Source organism: Thamnophis elegans, chromosome Z, assembly GCF_009769535.1.
Source record: "Thamnophis elegans isolate rThaEle1 chromosome Z, rThaEle1.pri, whole genome shotgun sequence".
NCBI classification, from domain to species: Eukaryota; Metazoa; Chordata; class Lepidosauria; order Squamata; family Colubridae; genus Thamnophis; species Thamnophis elegans.
Window position 1 is genome coordinate 87,859,113 of NC_045558.1, and position 21,344 is coordinate 87,880,456.

Genomic DNA, 21,344 nt, shown 5'->3' on the forward strand with positions numbered 1-21,344 from the left:
GATGGAAAAAGCATTCTTTTTCTATATAATAGAAACACAGGCTTTATAAATTGATGAATAAATAAATAAATGTTAAATTTTTGGATCCACAAATTATTTATAGTAAAATTCTTTAAATTGTTGTTACATGTTTGAGATATTTTGACAAATGCAGATGACAGAATAGGCCTATCTGCACTTATTTATCTCATGCTAATGCTGGCTTAATTTTAAGCTGGTTTAAGAAAATGCAGCCAGACTTTTGCTTTAACAAAAGATATTGAAGGTATTCGGTGCAAAAAATGGGTTGCCATATGCTGGGGCCTACATTTTTCTGTTCCAGGAATGGCCAATTGCTTTTCTTATGTGCATGGATCTTTTGAAAATATATATTTTCATATTATGTTTCTTACTCTATAACTTGAGCGCGCGCATACACACACACATGTGTAAAGTTGAATTTACATATATAAGAATAAAACAGATACATTTATATGACAAATACATATACAGACAGAACAAGCAGTTTTAAAATAAAGAAATGCTTCTTTCCATCCAGTACTCTAACCCCCAGCCTGTTCTACACTCCAAACATCACAGTAGATATTTTGTTTTGCATACAGAATGTTGCTGCTTTTAAAAAACGCCACTATTTTTTCTCTTCCTGAGTCCCAGTTTTCCATCTAAACTTTTTTCATGTCTGAGATAAACTGTTTAATTGGGGGTGGGGATGGGTGGGTTCAGTCAAGTGAGAAAGAAGAGTTTCACCCCATCTCTGAGATAGTCCATTTAAAAACTGGTTAGTTTTCTATATTAAGAAAACTTTTTGCATTTAATTAATTTTAATGTATAGGAAAAATGGTCATATTATTTGATGAAGTATTTATATTTTTCTAAATATGACAGCAATTGAGGATTGCATGTAAAATTATATATTTGTAATTCTGCCAAATGATACATTGGTTACTGACCAAAATAAAGAAATAACTACCACAGTTCTGTCTCAAATCACCAAAGCAACACAGTTTGCTATATTAGTGCTACAGGAAATGCCAGAGAAATATGAAAAATCATAGACTATGATACATAATTACACACTACTGCTTTTCTCTTTATTTTTATGTCCTTGCATACTGGGACTTTAATACATGGACCTGCCTTATTTAGAAGCTTAAAGTAACTTTTAACTTTAATCAACTTTGCTCATGTTTTGTCCTTTAGTTACAATTAACCTGACAATATTCTATGCATTCTCTGTCTGCTAAAATAAGCAAGAAATCTATCTAAAGAAAAATTCCATACATATATAAAAAGGATAAAATTAGCACAACTTGCAAAAGAATTTACCAGATCCTCTAGCAATCTTTGCTATTCCCTGGAGTAGTGGCGTTTTCCTTCCTTTTCCTTCTGCTTTTCTAAAAGTTTCAGAGTCTGGATTTTCCAGCACATTTCTCTGGCTCATTTGTTGTCTTCTTGATAAAATTGGCTTTGGGAAACCTATTAAAACATTGGTTTATTAATTCACTTGTTTTAGAAAGATTAAGATAGGGACAATCTTAAATCAAAGTAATTTAGAAACATATAATCTCCTGTATTGGAATAATAAATGTAGAAGGCTAAAGAGATTCTAATAAGAAAGAATGAAAGATGCATTTGGAAAACATCGGGAAAGAAGAATGAGTTTGATCTTTTTCCCCTGAGAAATATTTGGAGTTCATAGACAAAAATTATTTAGATCATCTTGTTATTAATCAGCGTTTTATGACATTTACATTTGTAAGAAGAATTTGGATTGTGCAAACAGATGAATCACAGTATGTTCAATTAAAAGATCTTTTGAGTGAAGAATTAGTTGCATCAGGAATCCCAAATTTTTAGTAATACTGGGTATACTCTTGGATGATTTCAAATTCAAACACGGAGTTATTTTCTTATTTTTTTAAAAAAATACTGGTAATCAAAGAGTCATCTTGCCTTAGATGGAGTTACATTCAACTTTAAAAAATGCTGATTTTAAATCTCTGGCTTTCTTGTTAGCAGATGTGCAGATAAAGTATTCAACCACAAGGTTTAGTTTAGTTTAATCAAGACTGGATAATCACAATTTATTCTATATGAAATACCTCTGAATGTAATTAATATTAGAAGAAATACACTCTCCAAAATAAATCCCCATGGATTCAGTTCTACAGAGACATTCTTCTGAACCTACTAGATTCCTGTAGCAGCTTAGCTATAGAGTGAAAGGTTGGGGATTTCAAATCTCTCCTCCCAGAAGCCTTCTGAGTTTCTCAACATAGCTCTACTTCCTACTTTGATGTACTAGCTTGATAAATTTCTGCTATCTTCCAGAGAAAAATCACAGCTGACATTTGTTCCTTAAATCAATAACTAATGTAACTTTTCTGGCATATTAAAATTTTAAAAAATGAAATAAATTGTATAGCACCACCTTCTAGTCTTGAAACACTGAGGCATATCGCTAGCTCCTTCTGCCCCCACCACTTTTTGGGAGATAGACCAATCCATAAAATAAAATCAATAAAATTAAATTATGAAAAATGGAAAAACTAGAAAAAGTGTTTTTAATATTAAATTGTAACTTGCAAGAGTCGACTACATTAGAAATAAAATAGAGAGTTGTTAAAATCACAAAAAAATCTCAAAGAGAAAAACGGCATAGGAAAACATTAAGGTGGCAGACCATTCTGGCAGAATCCAAACTCTACTGCAAAGAAAATTCAAGGTGCATAAAAATACAACTTTACTAATCTAGTGCAGAGAAAACAAATTCAAGAGGCAAAATATTAAATACAAACATGTGAAAGAAAATAACAATCTCCCATAATTTTCTGGGTAGAATTCTTTGCTTATCAGTTATCACTAAAACAACAGACTTCTGCTTGCTTCCTCTGTACTTTTCCCCAGAAATTCTTAAAGGTTTTTATTTTCCTCTTAATCTTAAAAAAAAGTTGAAGAAATTCCTCTCCTTGTCAACTTGACCCACATCTTCTTACAAATGTTGCTTCCAATCTCCCTGAAGAATCCACAGCTTCTTCCTAAAATGGGAGTAGTTAGGGATTTAAGAAGCCCTGATGGTGCAGTGGTTAAACTGCAATATTGTAGGCAAATTGCCCACAGCCTATAGTTTGATCCTCACAAGGCTCAAGGTTGACCAAGCCTTCCATCCTTTCAAGGTCAGTAAAATGAAGACCCAGATTGTTGAGGATAATATGCAAATAATGCTTATATTGTAAACTGATATATGTCTAAATGCTGTTGCTGTTGCTATTGCTGTTGACTGTGCTTTACAAAATTCCTGTCACCTTAGAGTCAAAATTGATTACTATGCTATAAAGTTTTTCAGAACAGCCTTCTATTTTGTCATGTCGACTAGGGCCTCTGAGAGATACATTTTTCTAGTTTTTGGCTGTTCAGCATCTTCTGAATGGCTTATTTCACCTAATTTTATTGTCCTTCTGAGTTTGAGGTATTTCTGAATAGTCCCTGCAGAATGAAACTTATTGTTTTTCCATCAGCTCTGATTTTATATTTATATTTATTACTGTTGTGGTTGTTTGCACAGTAATCCAGATGTTAGACTGGGTTTTGTATTTTTGTCTACCTATCGAGTCCTTACCAAGGACCTGATATTTGATGGTGTTACATATATTGTTGCAAGATGGAAGCTGTTTCTAGTAAAGCTGTCTTTTGCAATTGACTGATGGTGAATTTTTCAGTGCCAATTGTGTTCAAGTGGCGCTCCAGTTGTTTTGGGATTGCACCCAAAGTGCCTATTTCTATTGGTACTATCCTTGCTCACCTTTGATACAGTCATTCTATTTCTATTTGTATGTTTTTGTATTTTGTTATCTTCTCCAGTTTTTTCTCTTCTATTCTGCTGTCTCCAGGCACTGCCAGATGTTTTTGTCTTTCTTATTGACAATTGTTAAGTCTGGGGCAGTGGTGGGTTCCGGATTCCGTTCCAACTGGTACGGTTGGAACAGCCCTGGAGTTACCCACCTGCATGCGTGCAGCATGTGCGCATGCATGTGGTCAACATCAAATGATGTTTCTGCAAGCCTCTGCGATGCTCTAGCTGCTCCGTGGAGCGTCGCGCAGGCGCCATACGAGCCATGTGTACCCCATTTTTCACCAGATATCCAGAAACTCCAACATCTAATGTGGACCTTGTTAACTTGGGTGACTTGGGTCAGTATGGCTTTCTGAAATTTATGTTTCACCATATTTTTTATGGGAGAGACATTATCTGACTCCTCTGATAAGACCTGTCCTGTATGGTTGAATCTCTGGCATAGTTCTCATCTTCCTCAGAGCACATAATCCACACAACTACATCAAGCTTCAGTGGATTGTTGTTGTTGTTGTTGTTGTTATTATTATTATATTAAGCAAATATTACATCTGTTATGCTTCTAGTAACAAAACTTAATAAAAATCATCAAATAAACAATTTTCTGGATTTGTTCAAAACACACATGCACACACAAACAGGTGTTTTCTCATGTAAGATTGATATTGTCTTGGCAAAGTTTTGGCGAGGTCCCATTCACCATCTTCAGGCTGGTGTTTTCGGCTTCGTGCTTGTGCGAGTAAAGCGTGGTCGGAGCTGCCATCTCTCTATAAATCTTGGTGTGTGTGTGTGGAGTGCTGGCTTTGTTGCTGTAAGTGAGTTGATTGGCTGTGTAGTTGCATCTTGATTGGTAGATGGAGTTGATGTTTGTAGATTGGCCGGCTTTTTCGTAACATCCTGTGTGGTTGAGATGCTGGCTGTGTGTCCATTGTTCTTTTGTGTTGTAATGACCTGGGTGATGGGTTGAGTTCGTTTGTTGACTAGGGCTGGTTTCCAGATGTCTGGTAGGCAGGAGGTATTGTCATGTTTATTCATGTTGTGGGAGTGTTTCTCTATTTTGATGGCTTCCATAATTATTCTCTTGTTAAAGTGTTCTGTTTTGTAGATTAATTTGGTTCCTTCGAAATCAATTTCATGTCCTGTTGCTTTAAGGTGCTGGAAAAGGGAGGAAGTTTTTTTCTTTTTTTCTGACTGCGTTCTTGTGTTCTGTGATGTGTGCATTTATTCTCCTATTAGTTTGTCCAATGTGTGTGGCAGGGCAGATTTTGCATGGTATTTTGTAGACTTCTTGGTTTTCTAGCTGGATCTTGTCTTTGGGGTTTCTTAAGATGTTGGCTATTTTTTGGTCAATGCTGAAGGCTGTCTTGATATTGTGCTTGTGGAAAATTTTGCTGATTTTATCTGTGGTGCCTTTGATGTAAGGGAGGAGGGCGATGCTGTTGTCCTGTTATGTGTCACGGTTCTTGAGGGGAGTCTCTCTTCCAGGTGTGTCAGTCTCTGGGGCTCAGGCAGAACTTCAGTATCAGCTCCTGTTTCAGCCTCACCTGCCCCATGCGGTTACCCACTGTCCAGCTGGCCTTTGCATGTAGCACTCATCAACTGGAGCTGGGTATGTTGATTCTGGGGTCTCTCCTGAGTCCTGACAGCCCACAACTCCAGCTGACTCCTCTCCCCAAAGCTGTATTTTGCTTCTAACTGGATGATGACAGCCATTATTACTACCTTTAATACCAATTAATAACAACATCTGCCTATCTTAGATGGACTCAAAAGATGCCACATCCATTCTACAAATCTGGATGAGTGTGCAACCATCCATAATAGCTATTCTGAGATTCTCCCTAACATACTTCATCCCTACAGCCAATTTTTATCACCAAGGTCTTTTCTTAGCTTTTTTATCATGCCCAAGTGTCCTTTACAATGGTAAAACCCTTGAAGTTCTTGTTTAATTTTATTAGATTTATTCTTGCAGTTATGAAATATATTAAAAATACTTTTTTATATTTAGAGATAAGCTGGCTCTCTGTGGATTCCAGAAGTTGGTATGTTTCTTTAACTTACAGCTAAAGTTAATATTTTTTCCAATGGGTTTGGATCCAGTGTAAAAACCAGACAACTTTAAATCAGCCTAACTAAACATCTATTAACAAAGTCTACTCCCTAGGATTCTCTCCAGAGACCTTCTACTTATCTGTGACTTTGATGTTTAAATCAGCCTAAGTCTGGTTCAAAGCATTACAGCTCATGGGATTTTTTTCAAAAGAGTATGTCAGCTTCCACTCCATCACATTTCTGAAATTTCATCAGATCTTTGAGCATGTTGGATATATTGCCCTTTGCCACTTTGCTAGAATAGTACAAAAATACTATGCCAATGCCAAAGTCTTACGCTTCTTTATATTTTCTCTATAGGGAATCCTGGATAAGTTTCATCTTCTATCCTATGCTGAAGAAATTTTCTAGTAAAAAACATGGCTTCTATTTGTTGCTTCTTTTGTCTCACAAAGGATCCATATATATCCTCCTAGACTGTTCGATTTTGTGCTTCCATATTCCCTGTGATTTATGAACTGTGTTAGTTTTAATTTTTAATTTATTATTTAACGCTTATAGTTACATATGTAATGTGTGTATGTTTGTGTATGCATATGCACAGATGTGCCTAGTTGTATTTCACTTCTAGATAATCTTATTTTACTGTCACTGTCAGGAAACTATATTAAAAAGGCATTTTGCATTAGCCACAACTAGTTAGCACCTTTTGCTGGAATCAGTGTTGCCTGTGGTTGTGCTTGTTTTCAACAAAGAACTTTATTTTTTATAATTAGGTAAGAACCCCTAGAGAAAACAAGGGGAAATGGTTTTGGAAGCCATCCAGGGAGAGGACATTTCCACCCTATCTTCTCCTGTAGATCTGGCAAATGACATTTGTCAATTAATGCTCACTAAGGCAAAAAGACACAACCATACATAAACACAGAAGGAAAAAAGCACACACAGAAGAACATGACAACTGTTGTTGTGCATACTTGGATAAAATGAAATGCATATTGGTATGGGATTAAGGTGAAATTTAAAGGCTTAGAATTTGTGCACAGTATTGTTATACTGCAGTCCTGAACCTTTTTGGCACCGCGTGCTGAAATGGGAGTATGTACGCACATGTGCAGGAGTGCTGGAAATCAGAAGAGCAGTTTCCCGCATGAATGCTCTGTGAAGCTGAGCTTCCAGTTTCCAGTGTGCGCATGCACCTGTAACTTGGTCTTCAGGTTTCTGATGCATACATGTGCAAAGACCAGCTAGCTGGTGTGCATGTGCACGCTGGAACCCAGAAGACCAATGGGTGATGGCTGGCATGCTCTGAGAGATGGCTCTGTGTGCCTCTTCCATCATACATGCCACAGGTTTTCCATTATGGCTATCACTATTTTGTACATGATTCCAATATTTTTTTCTTTTTTTGGTGTATGTTTTATTCTTTTTATTTTAGATTCTGACTAAAGCAGTAAATGCCTTTCTACTCTTAAATGAATTTTGGCTGATGATTTTTATTTAGTGTAGATCTTACCTAACCCACATACTGGAAAAATGTTGCAATAAAGCCCATTGGACTCCATAGTAAGCTTTTCACATGAAATTGTTTAGTGTGTGGCTAATGCACAAAATGTTCTGGCCTCCAGAGAATAAGTGGACTTTTGGAACAGGTGAACTGTCTACCTACCTCAAACTGGCATTGCTTTCCAGCAACTTCAGGTAGTGTGTAAAATATAGAGAGACAAGAAGGAGAGGAGAGAAACCATTAAAGTTCTCATTGTGCCCCCCCCCCCCACGGATTTATGGTTTACTGTATATACTCAAGTATAAGCCGAGTTTTTCAGCCCACTTTTTGGGCTGAAAAAAGCCGCCTCGGCTTATACTTGAGTCAGTGAAAAACTTGCCCGAAATGGAGGAGAAAAAGGGGCGGGGCCATGCCGCTGGGTGACGCTCGTGAATGGCCCGGCGCCCCAGTGAGTTTCCCCTCCCTCTGTGTCAGTTTGCTGCGCAGCGCGCACCGCACCATCCCCCCTCCTCACGTTCTAATGTAATGCAGGGCTGTCTTACGATTCCCCTTCCTCCCCCTCCTGCCGCTCTGCAACGATGTCCCACCTCCTCCTTGTTATGGCAAGCAGCCACGTAACGATGTCCCAGAGCTAGTTTACTGTTTTTCTTTGAAATAAATATTCAAAAACATTATTGGTATCTATTTTTATTTTTGAAATTTACCGGTAGCTGCTGCATTTCCCACCCTAGGCTTATACTCGAGTCAATAACTTTTCCAGTTTTTTGTGGTAAAATTAGGTGCCTCGGCTTATATTCGGGTCGGCCTATACTCGAGTATATACGGTATGTTTTGTAAGTAGTTGATAAATTAAGAAAGGACCTGACATATTATCCTGTGGCAGATGAATTTGGTCAGAAGCCTTTGGTGAAGGATGATGTCAAAGACTTGGCTCCAGAGCCATTTGCTTCTAAAGTATTAGGTGCAGTTGTGATAAAATTCTCATTGTTGTTACCAAATTATACTGAATGTGATGTAAGTATAAAAATATCAAATGCATACATGCAGAGAACTCATATTAATTACATTTACATTTAGTTTGAGAATAAGGCTGAATAATCAGAGATCCCTTTGACTCAAAAAACCCCTCTCCAATATTATCATCAGGTTAAACTTGTTACAGTGACAAAATTATTAAATGCATGGGGAATTCTTATATTCAGGTTATGCATGTAAAACTTTTTGATCTGAATTTTTTTTTCAGTTCTTCATTCTGAAAGCGATTGCATACCATACAGTAAGGGGGGCAGCATTTTATATATTTATCACAGTTCAACAAGACTTTTTTAAGGCAGGGGTGCCCAACCCCCAGTCTGTGGATAAGCACTGACTGTGCAAACAAGCAAAGCCCCATTTGTGGGATTTAGGCAGCACACAATACCATGTCCCCTCCGGTCCACGGAAAAAACTCTCTTCATGGAACCAGTCCCTGATGCCTAAAAGGTTGAAGGCTACTGTTTTAATGGATTTTATACATGACTGTTTTCTCCAGGCTAATAGACTATATGATTGCTTTTTATCAGAAGACTCTTTTATGCACTTATATAACTCCTTATTATAATTTCCTGTTTTGCTTGATTTTATACTTATTGCTTATTATCTTATTGCCAATAGTCTATTAAAACTATTGTATTCTTTGCAAACAATCATTTCCACAATTCCTTAATTTTAAAATCTCTTTAGTTCCAATCATGTGCATTACAATTTATTTTCCAGAATATTTTTTCCATACATACCTTGCAAATCTTTTTTGGGGCCAGACCCATTTCTTTCATTTTTTTTCATGTTTAAGCTTGATTTTTGCTTCTGTTTAACAGATGTTTTGCCAATGGCAGGAAATTTAGCTTCTGATTTATTCCCATGAGATTTTACATTGGATTTTGGATCACTTCCAGAAATTTCAGCAGACGGGGTCTGGTAATTTGAAAAGAAATTCTTAACTATTAACAATAAAATTAATTTTAACAGCCCATATACTAGTATTAGGAGAATTACTTTCTCTTTAGAGGCATTTCTTTTTCTGTTTAATTTTTATTGAGGCAAATGTGAGTCTTTCAATTATGGCTGGAAAAATTAAACTCCTTTTCCTCAAATGAAGAAATTTCCTGCCTCTGCAACAAATATTAATAGCATTAGAAATAGTTTGGCTCAAAATTATTTTTCACCTTTGTTTATGAAACTACTGTAAGTTGGTACATCTGCTGCAGCACAAGCTCCTCTGTCTCCAATGTGGCATCCAAGTACACCATCTACTAATATTGCCACTAAGATTCATGAGATTAAATCCTACTATTTTTTAAAAGACTCTCTGAAGCAAAAATATTAAATTGGAATGTAGCATGTTACAATGATACAGCATTAATTTAATTTCCATTTAGAACCCATGTAGATATCAAAAGGATTCTTAGAAAATAAATAAAGTGGTAAACTGGCAACCTATTACCAGTATTTATTTAGAAGTGTGTCCACATGTCCAAAAATAAAGGTATGCTAAAATGATAGACAGATGCTTTTAAGATGTTGAGCAGTCTAGTAATATTTGTCTTCTATTAAGTATTATAACTAACCATATCTTCCATTCTAGCAACATTGTAAGAATGTTTGTGATATATTATACATACATACATACATACATACATACATTCAAAATTTTAAATAAGTTTGAAAAGGTGGGAAGCCTCTACTCAAATTCAAAAGATATCCAAGTATGTTGCAACAAAAAGTACAGGTTTTTTTTAAAAAAAATACTTTTATAAATATTACTATTCAAATTCCCTGTTCTAGGAAATTTATTCCATAAGACTGTCCTGAACCTGCCTTGGTGCTCATATCCTTCAATTCCTACTCTCTCAAACAGGGCCACTTGAAAGCAGCTTGGAAGACATATGCACTTCCATATTATTTAATTTTCCCATCAGAACAAGACAGTAAGGATCAGAATGAGCAAAACAAGTTCTCCTACCATAGTATACTAGAATGAAAGAAACTAATAAAAACCTTTCATATCTCCTAGATCCATTGGATCTGGGTGGCTAACAAATTCAAATTTAAAAAAAATCAAAATAAATAAATTTAGTCTAAACTCTCATCTAGAAAGAAATTGCTCTTATTTCTCTTCTTGTAAGAAGTGAACAGAGCTGAAGTCAGGAGATGCAACTTTTCAGTATTGTGCAAATATGAAATTGAAGTTGATGGCTGAATATGATTAAAAAGATGAAAGTAAACTATGCATGAAAATAAGTGAAATGCTTAACAAATGGTTCACAATGCCAAGCAGGGAGTGTTAAATATATTTATAGATAAATGTATATGAATGCTTGTGGTGATTAAGTTAGAGATACGTTTCCTGGGAATGTGAATGCTTGTGTATTGCTGTAAGCAGAAGATTCAGTATTCTGATATGGAGTGTATGTCAGACTCTGAGTTAACTAGAAATTTGAAAATTAAAACATACAAGACAAAGAATGCATGATACAATAAGAAGTTTAATCTATGAGGCAGTTGTTTTTCATTGGAAAATTGAATATATAATTGCAAGTTATACATATGATGAAAAATTAGACCAAATAAATGAACTTATATAACATGAGGAAATGGAGATAAAAATGTGTTCTGGCCCCCACTTAGCCTATTCCAAAACTAAAGTCACACAAAGCTGGCCAAAAGAAAGTCTTTATCAGTCTCGGCTCACGCTGGCTGAGAGCCCAAAATAAACATAGATAAAGTCTCTGGCAACAAGGGTTATGCAGCAGAATGCAGAAACAAAACTCTTACAGCACAAGGTTTTCAGGAAGCAAAATCACTTATCCAAGTGTCTCACAAACTCAGACAGGAACGGAACTGAATTCTCCATAAAAGAAAAACGAACCACGAACAAATGAATGAATATTGACTTCTGCAACCAGGGCATGGCACCATCAGTCCTTTTATCTCCAGAAGACGGCACTAACGAGCCCCAGCTGCATTGTTATTCCTGCATCTCGACTCAACTCACAGCAAACTTCTGCTGAGTAACAACACTATCCCCCACCGCAGGGCCCTTTCCCTGGGTCTGACGGTCTGGGCGCAGTCAGAATGGGTTGTCTATAATATGGCCCGCACTCATTTCCTGTGGTGCCTCTTTCGTGATTCCCAAATACCTGCAGGAACCTTCCCCTTGCTCCAATGCTCCCCAGGTATCTGGTGGCCACCACGTCTCCTCCCGCCCTTCACGGCTTCGACACCCCGTCCAGGGTCCTCCACCCTCTCCAAGACCGACCCACCAGCCCCCGTACTGGCGACGGCTCTAATAGTTCCGGCCCAGCCCTAACACCCTGTCCGGGGTCCTCCACCTCCTCCAAGGCCAACTCAATTGACCCCTCGCTGTCGGAGTCTGGCGGCAGCTCCACCGACTCCTGCTGAGCCACCACACACTCCCCTTCCGCAGGGCCCTTCCCCCAGTTCCGACGATCAGGGTGCGGCCCAGAAGGGTTGGTGACGGCCTCCACAGAACACAGTCCAAGACACTGGTACCCCACTGGGAACCTAGAAACAAAGTCCAGTACTGCGGGGACCGGGGTTGACAAAGGCTGGAATCTTGGCAAAGCCCTCCTTGCAGACCTGGCCCATTGGCACTGGGCACATGACTCCACGCACCTCCGCACGTCATTTCTCAGATGGGGCCACCAAAATTGACGGGACGTCAAGTGCAACGTCTGAAAAAAACCCCAATGTCTCGATGCAGAAGTGCCACGAACCTGCGAGAGCACCCATCTACGGATGTGCCATGTGGCAACATAGAGCCGGCCCCGATACTTCAGAAGATCCCCTTCCAAAGTCCATGGGGATGCCGGCCCTACTTTCGCCTTTCGTTGCTCCAGTCGTCACCCCGCTGCGCATCCCGTATCAGAGACTGTATGCTCACAGGATGACAAACGGCAGCGCAGAATGCAACGGGTAGAACAGTCTGAGGTGGAAGCGAGTTCGCAGGGTCAGAGTTCTCCACTTTACTAGGCAGGGCATCTGCCCTGGGATTCCACACACCCCGAATGCACACTACCTTGTGCGAACGGGGTATCACGGCCGCACAAACGTGCGGGTTGTCCGACATGATAGTGTGTTGCTGAGGGATGGCTGCAGTCGGAGCAACCCTTCTGTTTTTCTTGGGGCAACTCCCTGCCAGGTGTCCAAGATCTCCACAGTAGAAGCACAATCCCTCAGCACCTCGTCTGTCCATCTCTGTACATGACACTCGAGGTCTGACAGCACCCAACTCCATGGACTCCTCCCAGTCCACTGCAGTCTCTTGCTGAACCGGCATGCTGGTGGTCTCCTGGAATGCACGGCAAGGCCTTTGCCTCTGCAGCCGGGCGTCTATTCGGAGGCACAAGTGGACCAACGCATCGAACGTCGGTGGCCTGTCCACCCTCGCCAGTTCATCCTGCAAGGCCTCTGACAATCCATCCTGGAACGTGTCCATTAGAGCTGGTTCATTCCACGTGGAACCCTGGCTATGCAGCCTGAATTCACTAACATAGTCTTGCAATGAACCACTCCCCTGCTGCAGTGACTTCAGACTTCTAGCTGATGTTTCCACCTTGATAGGATCTTCAAACATCCGTTTAAAGTACTGACAAAAACCCTGGAAGTCATCCAACAAAGGACTCGGCTGAGTTAACAAGGGGGTAGCCCAACGGGCAGCTGTGCCTGAGAGCAAACTGATAATAAATCCCACCTTCGTCCGGTCAGTGGGAAAGTCCTCCGCTCTCAAACTCAGGAACAGCTGGCATTGTCCCAGAAACATGGCAAACAAGGCCTGACTCCCATCATATTTATCTGGCATGGCTACTGGGCACTTTCTCCTTGGCTGGGGGGGGGGGGGTTGCAGCTCTCTGCAGCTGAGCAATTTGGTCTGCCAATACCGCTATCTGTTGGGCCATTTGCCTATTTTCAGCAATTAATTGCTCCATAATTCATCAAATGGAGGCTTGTTTGGCAGAAGTCAATTTGTTCTGAGCCCCCTTCTTCGCACGTTCACAGACGACAGTCAGACAGACTTAAAAGGAAATAACTTTATCAGTCCTGGCTCACACTGGCTGTGAGCCCAAAATAAACATAGATAAAGTCTCTGGCAAAAAGGGTTACGCAGCAGAATGCAGAAACAAAACTCTTACAGCACAAGGTTTTCAGGAAGCAAAATCACTTATCCAAGTGTCTCACAAACTCAAACAGGAACGGAACTGAATTCTCCATAAACGAACAACGAACCACGAACAAATGAATGAACGTTGACTTCTGCAACCAGGGCGTGGCACCATCAGTCCTTTTATCTCCAGAAGATGACACTAACGAGCCCCAGCTGCATTGTTATTCCTGCATCCCAACTCAACTCACAGCAAACTTCTGCTGAGTCACAACAAAAATGTTACGTACAAATGCTGATAGAAAGGTAGGAAATAGTGTGTCATCTGTTATAAAGAATAAATTTTTGTTGAAAAAAAACAAAATATACCTTTTTACAAAAGTTTGTTTTTAGCCACTTTATAATGAGGAATTTCGGGGAAATGACTGAAGCGTTAAAGGCTATGCATGAAGCAGTTTACAAATGTGATGAAAGCAATATTATGGAGAGGTATAGTGAATTGTGGATTTAACTGCATTTTTTTTTGCAATATCAATAACAGTAATAGAATTGGAAGGGACTTTGGAGGTCATCTAGTCCAATCCTCATATTCATGCAGGAGATCTGTACTATTTCTGACAAATGGTTGTCCTTTTCTTTCCTTATCCTATAATTTCTTTGCCTTATTATTTCTTACTTCTTTTCTATAACTTGCCTAACTTTGTTTACTATGAAAGGCAACAGATTAATATGTGTGTTTAATATTTGTTCCTTATATGAAAGGTTAAACATATGAGAGATATATTATTATGTTTTCTTTACTTAATTCTCTATTAAACAAGTAATCTTCTTTTCAGAACACAGAAGAAAGCCCCTCTAACAATACTCTTGGAAAATGGAATGGTCTATACTTCAGCAAATTTCACAAAGAAAATTTCCAAAAAGATATTGTCAAATACTTGCCTGTCTATTAACAGGAAGTCTTGAAATCCATGGCCTTTCATATCTGCGTATTGGAGAGATAGATGATACACTTCTCTGTCTCAGTTCTTGTCTGCTTTGTTCTCGTTTTTTATCAGACTGGTCTTTAATGTAGTCTTGTTTTCTCAGGCAAGCCTAATACATAAACCATATAACTATTTTAAATGAGTTGTATGTGGAGGCTTACATTCAAACAATAGCTAATTGGATCTGGCCACACATCCATAGCACCCTCTGCCAATTTTTCCCAATCAGAAGCTCTCCAGATTTCTCGAAGAATGTATCCCCAGTATCCCCAGACTGTTTAATTTGGGGAGGACTACTTCTGGTTCATGTTCTTTGTAAGAAAAGCAAGATACTGAAATATAATTTATAACCTGATATTCTGAATCCATCTTGTGCTGCATCTCTCTTAGGTACTGAGCATCACTGATAAACTTCTGTCTTTCCTTTGCTTCATACATGGCAATACTTCAGGAAAACCTATAAAAATATATTCAAATTACATCTTTATTGCAGACACAAACCAGCATAAGAAAGGTAGGATACATTCATTTAAAAAGGAAAATGAATATATCAAAAATATAAAATAAGAAAAATTATAAAGAACTAGAAGATATAAAAGATATCAGAATTAAAACTAAGCATATTTAAAAAAAGGAGAATCCAAAAGAAGGGAAAACAGCAATGGAGGGTACAGGGGGGCCTAAAAGATTGTATCAAGATTGTATCAAGTTACAAGCACTTTAATGATGAAGTAGCTGCGTGTATATGCATGTATGTGTATGGTTATATACTGTATATGTATATATATGTGTGTGTGTGTGTATGTATGTATGTTTGCATCCGTGCATGCGTATGATAATGTTCATGACAATAACAGTGTTCCAGAGTAAAGGCCCTTCTATTTTTTAGGTATTTTTAGTTTAATTAAGTAAGTATGCCATAGGGAGATAGAATACATGTTGGATTCACTGGCAATAAAGTTTGGGTCTTGGATAGATCCTTACTTTGTGTTTGCTACACAAAAGTTTAATAAATGCTTTGGGTTGATAATATCCCATGCTGAATAGAAGATTAGGAGAGAAGCACAAAAATGAGTTTTTAGTTACCATTTCTGGTTTTCATATGAATTGAAAATTATCACTCATAATTAACGTAGAAATACCAAGAGATTAAAAAAATACAATCTATAGCCAAAAGTCGAGTATGATCACCCACACTCTAGTCTTCCATAAACCCTATCTCTACTTAGAGAGGGATATTAAAAATATTATAGGGGCTGGAAGGATTGTTCTTTAAAAAATGAATTGTAGAAGTTCTAATTGTGCAGAATTCCAGAAACGGCTCAGCTATGCTCCATAGATAAGTTGGCTTTTGGCTTGGCTTAAAATAATTGGAGAAATACAGGATGTCGTGCCCTCCCTTATCTTAAGGAATTTACAATTGGCAAATGGAGCAAATGTGAGAGATATTATCCACAAATTAATAGTAAATATATTACTGAGGCCACAAAGAAATTATTGACCCGTGCTTGCCCAATGAATTGTGTAACCTTGAACAACAGCTTTGGGTTAAATTCTATGGATGAAATAAGAGCAAAAAGTGGGACTGCTTGATAGTTCTCTCCACAGCCCAAACATGATCATGTCTCTGTGTTTGGACAAAGTTATTTTATGTCTTTATGTTTTTTGCCATTGCTGCTCTAGGTTCTTTTGCTTCATCTTCTGAAGTTGTTTAGTCTTTATATGCAGGACTGGCATATAAGAGGCTACCTCTTTCAATACTCTTTCACCTTTTCTGAGTTCTGGACTTCAGTAAGATGTACAAGAAAAACTGTCTGTAGATGATTTCCTACAATCTATTTAAAATGAAATGGTGGGCAAACTGTTCTTATGTAGGATGACATGGATACAATTGGTAGTTCCTGAATAAAATAGTCAAAAGAATTACATAAGGCTGTTTCCCAATATTTTGATCTTTCACTGCTTCTCAGTTTAAACAATATTTATATAATGTAGAATCTAAATGAAATTGTTAAATACATATCAGCAATTTATAATTTCTATTCAAGAATTCTTAAGAATACAACTCTTATATATCTGAGTTGAAATTCCTTAAGCCTTGGTTTGATAGAGAATGCTAAAAGCTTACTTGGTACTTTATAGTTGTACTTTATAGATTTATAAACAGCCATTATTGATCATTTTTTCACATGTTTCGCAAATAAAAAAATTAAGCATTTTTAAAAGTCAACAAATAATTACAAATTAAAAAACTGAGGAAAATTGGTACAGGCAAACAGAAAAAAATCATAGGCTTTATGGGTGGTGGGTTAGTTTAATTACTCAACTATTAACCAATACTCTACTATTTACCAATTATGTCTGCTTAATTGGTTGAACATTTTAGTAGTATATGAGCATTGTCCCCAGCATCTATAAATTCCATGGTAGCCAGAACTTTCAGCTGTTAAAAACTTCAAATTTATAGCCCACTTAGAAAACCAGAATAGTAGCTGAAGGTGATCTGAACTTACATAATAAATAAAAATGAATGGAGATGACCTTCCAACCTGGCCTTTCTTTTTCTTTCTTTGTTTTTCTTTCTTTCATATTGATCTGCCCAAACTGATTTTGCTCTATAAGTCCCAATGTTGAAAACGAGTGATAAATCTGATCTGGCTAGTTAGAAATGTTATTAAATTATAAGACAAAATTCTTGGAAATATCGGACTGGATAGATCAGGACTATTTCATGGTTGAGAGCATACAAACTTCTGAATAAATTCATTGACACCACAGATTAATCTAAACCCTGTTTATAAAAAATGATGAGACTTTGAAGATAGGAAACTAGAAGGAGTAGAAAGAACTAAAGATTATAATTAAAGAAGAAAAGAAATGGAGCAAAACACTCTTAACTTGGATGGATACAAGGATATCTGAGCAGAATGCACTCAGAAATTATTTTTAAGATTGCTCGCTATCATAAAATGGATTTAAAATGTGTTTCAGAAGAGGAACAGGCCTCACTGGACAAGATTGAGAAGGGGGCTAAGTGTAGATTTAAAAATGAAAGGTTACAATCAACCAGTGAAAGTTATGGGTGCCCCATCACTGGAGGCTTTCAAGAAGAGACCAGAGAGCCATTTATCTGAAATGATATAGACTTTTTTGCTCAAACAAGGAATTGGACTATATGGCTTCCAACTCTGTTATTCTATGTTCTAAAAAAGAATGATATGGAAAAAAGTTGTTATACTGGATTTACAAATAAAACCAGCTGGTGTCATAATAATTAAAAGTATACACAAATAAAAAAAAATCAGAACAGTGACTTGGATAATTTTCTAATTTTGAGTTTACAAAAAAGACATTTTAAAGGTTTGAAGGAGCTTCTGATAAAAAACAACATGAAAACAAATCAAGTTCCAGGACACCATTTAAAGGGATTGATGAATTAAAGTGGATATGGGTGTGGGCTGCTATGGCACTCAGAGGGCAAGTTATCACAGGTGAAGATGCCTCTTATGTGTAGTACTGGTTGCATCTTCCAATTCCTGAGGTCACTCCCAGACCATGGGCAGCATACACTTGAAGGCCTTGGATTCCCTGGTAAATGCCAGGTTGGTCAATAATAAGGTGCCCTTTAGCCAAAACCTTATTGAGGAGGAACAAGTTGACTTGGCATGTGTTACTGATTGATTCTGGAAGGAGGTGGGATTCCTCTCTTGGAGCTGTGCTTAGCCAGGTTTAGAGTTTGGAACCAGCCAAGATGCCAGAGCAGGGGAAGTTGGTGACAGACCAATTAAATCAATCAATCAATCAATTAAATCAATAAATAAATTGTTTAATCAATCTGGCAGCTTACTACAAGGAGGACTGAAATAATATACTGTATATAATTTAAACCCAAACACAGTCGTAGGGAACTACAACTCAGATATAGTAGTACAGGGTAGGCACAGTGACAGAGAAGGCATGTCTCCTGGATCCATAAAATGACATTGTTTAATAAATAGAACCTGGAGTATTCCAATGGTCTCCTAATTAATTAATTAATATCCTAACTAATTAATTGTAAATATATGGTCTCACAAATATCTACATTCTGTGTCACGGAGGGCTGCATAGGTTACCATCAGTACTCTGAAACACATCCCAAGACCCACACGTAACCAGATTGATAGAACAGAACTATGAACACCATTGGCAAAAAGAAGATACTATGAAATCTCCATAGACTTTAATTTAATCAGTTTCAGCAAAGAAAGTAAATGTTTTATACTAAGCAAGATAAAAAAGCAAGAGAATTCTTAGCATCATGGTACTGATAAATAAGCCATTAACAGAAATACTGAGATAAACCTCATTTACAAACTATTTTTTTAAAAAGAAACAACTAAAAATCAAAACAGAACTAAACATGTTGTTCTTTACTACATACTTATTAACCAATACCTCAGATAAACAAGAACTAGCACCAGATAAACAAAAACAATAAAGAAACAATTAAGCAACAAACAATACCTCAACCGAGGCTAGTAACACAAGCTACTATATATAAACCACATTTCCACAAGGAGTTAAAATGCTACCTAGCCTGATAATGAATTTCTCTGTGAAGAGAAGCAAACTCAGAGAACATCAAAAACCCAAGAGTAAATATGGTAAATCAATAAGATATAAGGTCAGTAATTGATGAATATTGAACAAATGTGGCTACAAAACATGTATTAGCAATACAGAAGAAATACACTGAAGAGTTTTAATCATTTAGACAGCCTGAAGACTGAATTGCAAAACAAATATATGAAAAAACAGTGCATGAGTCAAGAATTAGGGGAAGACCAAAAATATTGTGCTGGGATGGAGTTAACAGTTTCAAATGCCAAGAAGTAACAAGGAACAACATTCAGTAATTGCAAGTATGAAGCAGTGTTTCATTTATTGAAAGATATATTACTGGAATATGATCAAATTTAAGAAAACAATAAACAATGCAGAGAAAAGTTTGTTTGAAAAGGTATTGTTTGAAGCATCTTGATTGCTTGATTAATCTGTTCTATTTTACTGCATTCCTGGATGCTCTAGGATTGAAGGCAATGAATCATTGTCGGAAAAGTTCTTGGGAATTTTAAATTTAAATCTATGCTAAAATGATAACAATGATAAGAAAATCAGAACAACTTTATTCACTCAGCTCTTTAATTAATAGTTTAATTATTATCTGGGCAGGGGAACCTGGATCAGCTAAGAATACTGATATTCGGGATTGTCTGATTCAATTTGAGGATTGAATCCATAGCTTTGTATGCAATTCCATTTGCAAAAGTGTTCATTTAATCTGACTCAGACCCCAGAGTTAGAAAAAAATTATCATATTGTATAAAATGCCATTACCTCCCTCTTTTCTACCAGTGTTTCTATTTGCTGTGGAGTTTAGTCGACTAGAATATAGTAGATTTCTGACCACAATTGAACCCAAGATTTCTGTTGCTAAGTGAAATATTTGTTAAATGAGTTTTGCTCCATTTTACAACTCTTCTTGCCATAGTTAAGAGAATCAATGCAATTGGTAAACTTGTAACTTGGATGTTAAGTGAATCTGTCTTCCCTCTTGACTTTGCCTCTCAGAAGGTTGCAAAGGGGGAACACATGACCCCTGGACACTGCAACTGTTGCAGTGAATCAGTTGCCAAGCATCTGAATTTTGATCATGTGACCATGGGGATGTTGCAATGGTTGTAAGTATGAAAAATGGTCATAACTTTTTTCAGTGATGTTGTAACTTTAAATAGTCACTAAATGAACTATTGTACATCAAGGACTACCTGTACTTTGCACACAGAAATCTAATCATTCATTCTACTTCAGGTAAATGGCAATCTGATATTAGTTATGTACAGAGGTGGTATTCAGCTGTTCTGGACCAGTTCACCTGAACCAATAGTGGAAATTGCGGGTGGGCCTACCCACATGCCCCGGTTCTATGTCATCCTATTTAGGGACATTTTTGTGGCTAGGCACATGCATTTATGGCACGTGAACTCAAACATCTTCCATACTTTTTATCAAAATTAAAGGGATTCAACATAGTTCATTTTGAATTCAAATGGCTAGTGTTGAAATTTTGGATACCATGCTGCATGCAAACTGTTATAACTGCTGTCATTTAAGGTTTATTTAACATTTTCTCTGCCGATAGGATACTGATTGTTTCCATTTGCTTTTCTGTGTTGGTAGTTCTATTAATTCTAAATGCTCTTACATTCAGGATCATTGGAGCTTTTGTTTCCCTCTCATTGCTGTGCTCTGTTGTGCAGAATTGATCCTCTAGAGGCAGGCTTGTCACTCTATGTAAAGTAGAAGGAAAGGCAAATGGGGAAAAGGAAAGGTAATTAGAGAGGGGAGGAAAGGACATGAGAAAAATGGAAGATTATATTATAGACAAGGCAAGAGAGAAACAGAGTTGCAACTAAATACTTTGGTTCTTTGAAATCCAAACATTCTGTTTCCTGGGCATATGTAATGACTTAACAATATACTGAGAACTATGATACGTCATAGATGAGACCATTTGCCCTAACACAGAGATGGGTAACTATTTTTTTAAAATCTGGCATGGCTATATTTTTTCCTAAATAGTTTTTTCTTTGAGACTCATTGAATCAGCAAAACCAATTATTATTTTTTAATTGTGGGATGAGGGGCAATACTTTTAAAATAAAACTTGATAGAGAAACTTCACATTTTGGTCTATAATTAAAAAAACCTTAAAAATAAAAATTATAATCTTGAAATCCA

At 37.3% G+C, this 21,344-nt stretch overlaps 1 protein-coding gene across 1 annotated transcript in view; it reads right to left on the bottom strand.

The window, feature by feature from the left end:
• The window catches only part of MARCHF10 (membrane associated ring-CH-type finger 10), a 44,058-nt gene extending 29,046 nt beyond the window's left edge, over positions 1-15,012 (bottom strand). The window contains 4 exon segments of the mRNA XM_032237988.1: positions 1,327-1,476; positions 9,191-9,368; positions 14,518-14,670; positions 14,913-15,012. Coding sequence (XP_032093879.1) covers positions 1,327-1,476; positions 9,191-9,368; positions 14,518-14,670; positions 14,913-14,999 — 568 coding nt within the window. The 5' untranslated portion in view covers positions 15,000-15,012.
• Positions 15,013-21,344: the final 6,332 nt, after the last annotated feature.